The sequence below is a fragment of the Cryptomeria japonica genome, chromosome 11, assembly GCF_030272615.1.
Source record: "Cryptomeria japonica chromosome 11, Sugi_1.0, whole genome shotgun sequence".
NCBI classification, from domain to species: domain Eukaryota; kingdom Viridiplantae; phylum Streptophyta; class Pinopsida; order Cupressales; family Cupressaceae; genus Cryptomeria; species Cryptomeria japonica.
This window is the reverse complement of record NC_081415.1, coordinates 665,211,187-665,219,383: the sequence shown is the minus strand read 5'-3', so window position 1 is coordinate 665,219,383 and position 8,197 is coordinate 665,211,187. Positions and strand designations below refer to the sequence as shown.

General features: G+C 37.7%; 1 protein-coding gene across 1 annotated transcript; it reads left to right on the top strand.

Moving 5' to 3' along the window:
- The first annotated feature begins 4,108 nt into the window (after positions 1-4,108).
- Positions 4,109-7,961, top strand: LOC131050674 (disease resistance protein RPS2). The gene has a single exon (XM_057984887.2). It carries the CDS (start codon positions 4,852-4,854, stop codon positions 7,735-7,737), a length of 2,886 nt encoding a protein of 961 aa, XP_057840870.2. The 5' UTR covers positions 4,109-4,851; the 3' UTR covers positions 7,738-7,961.
- Positions 7,962-8,197: the final 236 nt, after the last annotated feature.

Sequence of the window (8,197 nt, the reverse complement as noted above, 5' to 3'; positions counted from 1 at the left end):
TCAGGTCGAGTAGTTGTAGCATAAATCAAACTGCCAACTAGTTGCCTATAAGAAGTTGCATCAACCAAATCAGAGGAATCATTAGATGAAAGTTTGAGATTTTGCTCCATAGGAGTGCTGAGAGGCTTGCAATCAGCCATACCAAACTTTTTGAGAAGATCACCAATATATTTTTGTTGACTGATGAAGATAGATTGGGGGTTTTGAATCACCTCAATTCCCAAATAGTAATGAAGATGACCCAAATCAGTCATATCAAAACCTTGCTGCAATCCTTCTTTTACATTTTGAATATTAGCCTCACTAGTTCCAGTGATAAATAAATCATCCACATAAACAATAAGATAGACAATAGTACCATCAATCTGTTTAACAAAAAGAGTTGCATCATCAAATTCAAAGTGATGAAAATTCAACTGCAAGAGATGCTCAGTAAGTTTTTCATACCAGGCTCGTGGGGCTTGTTTTAAACCATACAATGATTTTATAAGCTTGCATACCTTGTCCTCTTTGCCAGGAACTTCAAAGCCTTCAGGTTGAGTCATATATACTGTTTCTTTAAGATCACCATTCAAGAATGCAGTTTTAACATCCATGTGATGGATGTTCCAACCATTTTGGGCTGCTAAAGCCAACAAAACACGAATAGTAGTCCATTTTGCTGTAGGGGCAAATGTTTCATCATAGTCTATGCCCTCTTTTTGAGCATAACCTTTGGCAACAAGGCGTGCTTTGTGTTTATCAAGTGAACCATCAGCGTTATATTTATTTCTAAAAATCCACTTACAACCAATAGGTTTACAATAAAGAGGAGGATCAACCAACTCCCATGTGCCATTATTCAAAAGTGCATTATACTCATGTTGCATAGCTTGCCTCCAAAATGAAATATGATGAGCTTCTTTATAGGAATTTGGTGTTGAATCGATTGTGAGATTGAGTTCATCAATAGACTCAAGGTTATCTGAAATATTAGATTGAGCTTGTAGCCTTGCTTTATAAGAACTTCTTGTACCTGTTTTACCTATTTCATCAGGTCGCAAATCTTTCAAAGTTTGTTGAACTTGTTTGGTCCACCTATGAGAGGATTTTTGTGGGACAGTAGATGTTTCTATTTGTAGATTAGAATCTTCATTGGGAGGTAATGAGTCAGGCTCATCATTAGTGAGAACATCACTATGAGAAGGGGCTTCTTCTGGTACATGAAGAGGTGGAGCATCATGAGTTGAGGTAGCTTGAGATGCAGGTTCTACACATGTATTCATTCCTCCAGAGTGTAAAATCTCACAAGAATTTTCTATCCAAGGAGAAGATGTGGCAAATTTATCAAGCTGTTTTAACTCATTTTCAATATGTGTATCACTTTTGAAAGATTCACAAAATACAACATCACGAGCAATAAAAAACTTTTTATGAACTTCATCATATAATCTATAGGCTTTTGAAGTTTCAGAATAGCCCAAAAAAATGCACTTATAACTATGATGATGCAACTTATTCCTTTTTTCTTTAGGAATCAAAGCATAGCAAATAGACCCAAAAATTCGAAGGTGTCGAATAGTTGGAGGATAACCAAACCAAACCTCATATGGAGTTGTTTGGTGAAGAGCAGATGATGGAGATCTATTGCGAAGATAGACTGCTGTTCTTGCTGCTTCAGCCCAAAAATATAACTTGATACCTTTGAAATATAACATTGCTCGAACCATGTTCATGATAGTTCTATTCATTCTTTCAACAACACCGTTTTGTTGAGGAGTGCCTGGAATAGTGAGATGATGCTGAATACCATTTTGACAAAGATAATCCTCAAAAATTAGAGAAGTAAATTCTCCACCATTATCTGTTCGAAGAGTACCAATTTGAGATTGAGCCTGATTTTCAATCATAACACGAAATCTTTTAAAAGTGTCAAAAGCCTCTGATTTTTGCTGCAAAAAATAAATCCAAGTCATGCGACTATAATCATCAATAAACAACATAAAGTACTTAGATCCTCCAATAGAAGTTACTGGTAAAGGCCCACACAAATCTGAATGAATGAGTTGCAATTTTCTATGTGCTCTCCAGGTGGAATGAGGAAAAGAATTTTTATGTTGTTTGGCAAGAATACATGCTTCACATTTTTCAATTGATTTAGAAAAAAATGGCAAACCATCAACACCATTCTTTTGCATGGTATGAATGCTATCATAACTAATATGCCCCAATCTTGCATGCCATAAAAGGCTTGGTGATAGACTCTCTTCTTCAGTAAGATATGCAAAATTTTTAGAAGTAGATGCACCATTTAATTTTAATAATCTTCCATCTTCACACCCAGTGAAAACAATTTGATTGTTAGATGTTTTTCTTACAACAACCTGCCCATCTTTTAAGAAAATAGAATAGCCTTTTTGTCGAATCAATACTAATGATAGCAAATTTCGTTGTAATTCTGGAATAAATAATACATCATGAAGCACAAGGTCTTGAAGATTAGGCAACTTAAATCGAATAGTTCCTTTTCCAAGAGGTTTCAGACTAGATTTATCTGCTAAATAAATTGGACCATAGGCACCTTCATGAAATTCTTCAAAACAATCACGCCGAAATGTCATATGTTGTGTGGCTCCAGTATCTAAGATCCAAGAATCATACCATGAGGAATTAGATGTAAAATCTGAAACAGAAAGCACATATTGATCACTATCACTGTCACAAGCAAATTGGGCTGCTCCTGAAATTTTATCCTCTGAAATTTTATCATCACTGTGCATTTTTGTTTTATCTTTCTGTTTAAATGAATTTTCTCTAAAACTTTCTATCTTGTCCCATGAGAGCTTACATTCATGTGCTTCATGACTACCTTTTCTACCACATCTTTTACAATATAAATACTGCCTATCATTTTGATTATCATGTTGCCTCCATTGACCTCTAGTTTTTCCTTTATCATTATAACTATACTTTGAAGAGATTTTATTGATAGATTTTTCTTTTTGATGAGCAAAACAAACATTTTCAGTAGTAGTATCTATTTTCCTTCCAAAAGCTTTTTCACGTTCTGCTAACTTTTCAACCAATGTATCAAATGAAATGGTTTTCAATTGATTACTTGCTTGAAGAGACTCTAGATAAGTGGAATGTGTTGGAAGAAGTGCCTTGATGAAAGCAGTGAGATAGATATCAACTTTTCCACCCGCAGCATCAACATCATGTTTTATAGCTCTGATTTCAGAAGCCAAACTCATAACATCACCATTTTTCAATTCAAGATTAAACAATTTTAATTGTAACTGAATAAACTCTAATTCTGAATGAGAATCAAATAAATCTTTTAATTTGTGAAGAGCTTCCCATGCAAATGTGCATCCTTGTATATGTCGATACACATCTCCATTAACAGAAGCTCTTATCAAAGCCAAAGCTTTGGAATTTTTATATTGCCAAATTTCTTTTTCTTTAGCATCAATTGGTGTTGTAGGTTGTGCATTTCCATCACAAATTTTAGACCATAAATCATTAAAAATGAGAGTGTTTTCAATTTTTCTATGCCATTCCATCCAATTATCTTTTCCTGTTAAAGTTTCTCCAATCAATGAAACAATAGACTGCATTCTGAATTTAAAATAAATAAACACTATTTACAAGGCCTGCAACTTTAAAATAACTTCTCAATCCTTTAAAAATAGAGAATAAATAAATTGATATCACCTGAATCAATTTATTGTTTCTGTAGAATTCTCTGCTCTTATTTCTCCGCTCTGATACCACTGTTAGGGCAGAAATGTAAATGAATTGATAAAATGAAACACATTTCAATTAAAATTCAAGAAGTAATTGCTGCATAATAAAGGCAGCGAACAGTTTGCACAGTTACACAAAAACTGTCGGATGGAACAAATAAGTTATAACTATACAAAAACTAATAAAATCAAACAAAACTAAAATTAACCTAAAATAACTAAGTTTTAACCTAAAGATTAATACATTAACAACAATTGTCCTCCATGGGTGGGACATGGACACGTGTTAAGAAAGATACGTTTTGTTCCAGTATCACCGTGGAAATTAACGTTTGAGATTGTTATTATAATATGTGAAAATCTTCTCGGAATTATCAAGAAATTGGTAGAATGTTCGTGGTAATTGCTGCGAGTTGCTATGATTTATTAAAACTTCCTGTGGATCATCAAGAAGCTTCTGTGGATCACCGTAGAAATCGCAGGGTAAGATTGTTATAATATGTGGAAATTTTCTGTGAATCACCAAGAAATTGCCAAGGTGCGTGAGATTGTTATAATTTATAGAAATTTTCAGTGAATCATCAAGAAATTGCTTGGAATCACCATGGAAATTGCAGGGTAAGATTGTAATAAGATGTGAAAGTAATCTGTAAATCACCAAGAAATTGCTGTTAATCACATTGCGTGAGATTGTTAAATTTATGAAAAAATTTCTGTGAATCACCGTGGAAATATCAACAAGAAATTGCTGCGAATCACCTTGTTGCGTGAGATATGACAATTTTATGTGAAACAACAAGAAATTGCTGTGAATCACCTTGTTGCGTGAGATTGTCATAATTTATGAAAGTTTTCAAGAAATTGCTTTGAATCACCGTCGAAATCGCAGGGTAAGATTGTTATCATACATGAAATTTTTCTGTGAATCGCCGTGGAAGTTGCTCTGAATCACCGTGGAAATGGCCGTGTGAGATTGCTATAAAATGTTGTAATCGGTGCTCGAGATTACAATAAGTGGTTTCTAGACACTAGACGAGAGGATTATCGGTATAATTATTCAATCGCTGTGTTAGTAAAATCGTGGAATTGCGAATTGTCTGGTGCAAGGGAGGTCGAAGAAGAAATGGCAGAAATGGCAGTATCTATGTTTGTGGAGCCGGTGGTGAAAATCCTGCTGAACGAAGTCATCGAGCAGGGGAGTAAGTTCAAAGACAAAGCAAGGAGCCTTCTTCATTTCAACCGGGACATGGTTCGACTGTCGAGCGAGCTGAAGGATTTGAGTGTCGTTCTGGAGGATGCAATGCCCGATTATCAACGCCTCGAAACTAGCCCTTATGCTGAGGACCCCAAGTACTGGAAATTCATAAAAGAACTGTATAAAGTTGTCCAAGATGCAGAAGATGTTATACAAGACTGTCAATATGTGAAGAAAGGTTGTCGTCGACTACTTCTCCCGATCCAAGTCAGCAGAAGACTTAAAGACATCCAGCAGCGGATTACAAGTCTGAAGCGTGTACCATTTCCAAGAATTGAAATTCGGGACGAATGTACAGCTGTGCAGCTGTGTACCACAGGTTTGAATTTGTGTATGAGCTCAAACGGGATCACGGTCTCATCTCAACTTCAGACGACTCCTGAGCAAATTCGCGGAGCAACCCTTCGGCTGACAAGCATGCGAAGAGATTCCATGAAGAGGAGATTGCAGCCGGTAGATGGGATTCCTTTGGGTCTTAATGACCAGATCAGTCACGTTCAGAAAATGTTAATAGAAGACGAAGAAACATATATCTTTGGCATCAATGGCATAGGGGGCTCCGGGAAGTCCCTTTTGATGAAGTGCGTTTGGAACAGCGATGAGGTGCAGAAATCATTTGAGAATGATCTGCTAATATGGATGTCAATTTATCCTAATCAGATTGCTGGGTCGCAGCGTACCCTTGCCAGACACATATCTATGGAGTTCAACAACTCTTGGAATCAACAAGAAGCGAAGGCTAAAATCTACAGTTATTTAGTCAGAAAGAGATTTCTGATGGTTGTGGAAGATTTGTGGCCAAACGACAACGGTAGCTTCTTATGGGACGTGGGAGTGCCAAAGAGCAAAGAAGATGGCTCTAAAATTGTTGTGATATCACGTTACAAAGAAGATCTCACAAAGATAAAACCAGATATGCCTTTGATCTATTCAGATCCATTATCAGAAAAAGATAGTTGGAGGTTGTTCGAGAGTTACGCTTTCGGGAGCACTGGATCCCCTGTTCGACCAGAGGTAATGCAAAATGCAAGGAAAATAGCAACAAGATGCCATGGACATCCCTTGGCGTTGAAGGCATATGGTGCAGCCATGGCTGCCAAAAGAGATCCTTCGGATTGGCCGATGCCTTCAGAAGAAGGGGAGACAGACCAAGATGAAAACTTATTTAGAAAGTGCAGTCCTGCTGAAAGGGAGATATTCAAGTGCCTTCGCTCCAGTTATGAATCTCTGCCTCTGCATCTCAGGTTAGCTTTCCTTTACTTCGCAGCGTTTCCTGAAGGTCTTGTGGTCAGAACGGCCGATATTATTGATCTCTGGACTGCAGAAAGGCTGATTCCAGCCTACAGTCCTTCCCAGGCAGATCTTTATGGGCGGCGGATGCTCAAAACTTTAATGGAAAGGTGTGTGGTGGAGGGCGTTGAAGCTGGATCTCTTGGCGTTGTCCGAAAGTGCAAAATGCATCCCATGTTCCGCCTTTTAGCCTGCCATATCCTCCGCCGCCAAAACGAGGAGGACGAGGACGGGGAGGGAACCAGTTTATTTCGTGCAGGAGACAATTTGACGGAGTTCCCCTCTCACGAGATCAGACACCAGCGACGGATCTCGCTCATGTATAATCACATATCTTCCCTACCAAGAAAATTCAGGTGTCGAAAACTGCGCACTTTGATTCTCCGTCACAGCGAAGACCTCACTGTAATTCCCCGCAGCTTCTTTAAAAGTTTGAAATGGCTGAGAACACTCGACTTGAGTATGACGGGGATCGAATCCCTGCCGAATACTATAAGTTGTCTCGAGAGATTGGAAAACCTCAATCTTTCTCGAACCAGATTGAAATCTTTACCGGTAGCCATCACCGGTCTTCACAGGCTCAAAAAGCTCAATCTTTTTGAGTGTAAGCAACTGGAGCGCCTTCCTCTGGACATGAACAAATTGGAACATTTGCGCTATCTCAACTTGAGGCGTTGTACTAAATTGAAATTCCTTCCGTACCAAGTGACACAAATTTGTTCCTTGCAGTGCCTTATCATGGATGGATGCCAGAGTTTACAGTGGAAAACCCTTCACCAAAAGTCTGCTGTTCCGAACAATCTGCAATATTCACGACTGGAGGATCTGAAGTCTCTCAGACATCTCAAGTATCTATCATTCGTCTGTGAATCAGTCACAAGAATCCCCAATGGTCTCATGGGACACTTTGAGAGCCTCCAAAGATTGGAAATTTGTGCAGTGCAACTAGGGAGCCTTCCGGAGGAAATCCAGCACATGAAAATTCTGCAGGATCTGCGCATAAGCAGGTTAGAAGCCCTAGTTAAAATTCCTCAATGGTTATGCAATATGGAGTCCCTGAGAAGAATTACATTAGAGTATTTGAAAGTAAAGGCTATTCCACCTTCCGTGTTTGAAACGTTGCCTCTCTTGCGACTGCTGGAGATCGAACATTGTGAAGAATTAACAGATTTGCCAGCGGAATTTTGTAAGGAAAGATCATTTCCAGCCCTGGAAGAGCTGAGACTCGATCATCTGAGGGAACTGAAAGAATTGCCATGTTTTGCACAAGGAACCATGACGATGCTCAAGGAACTCAGGGTGAGATACTGCAAGAAGATCACCAGATTTCCGAAGGGTGTCGAGAAATTGAAGAAGAATACCAAGATTGACATCGCCGGTTCAGTTGGACTGATAGATAGTGTGGGAGACAATGGGATCGACAGAGAAAGAATGAGAGTTTTTCGGGCCAACCTAAGTTATTAGGTTTCTGCTTTCACCATGATATTACAGAACCAAATTATTTCCCTTGCTTTTTCAGGTCAAGGGCAGTAGAAATTTGTTTATTTTTAGGGTCAATTGTTGGCATAGTATTGGTGGTTGGTTATAAGGGTAGGGGGAGGGTTCTTTGAAAACAGGATGGGTCAATTGATGGTATAGTATCTCTCGTTTTAAGATGTAGACTTGTAACATATTGTCAATAATTAGTTCACATGTAAATTATAAAACAATCAAATGTTGGTAAAGATGGATCCATATTTGAACACGTGAGAATCTATGAATGATATTAAAAAATCATAAATACATTCATTAAAAAGTGAAAAAAATAATTTTTTGTTCATATAAAATATCATAAATATCCACTATAAATTTGTCATGTATAAATTAAGGTGCTTATTTATCAAACAAGTATTGTTGTCATAATTAAAAAATACTATTCTTATGT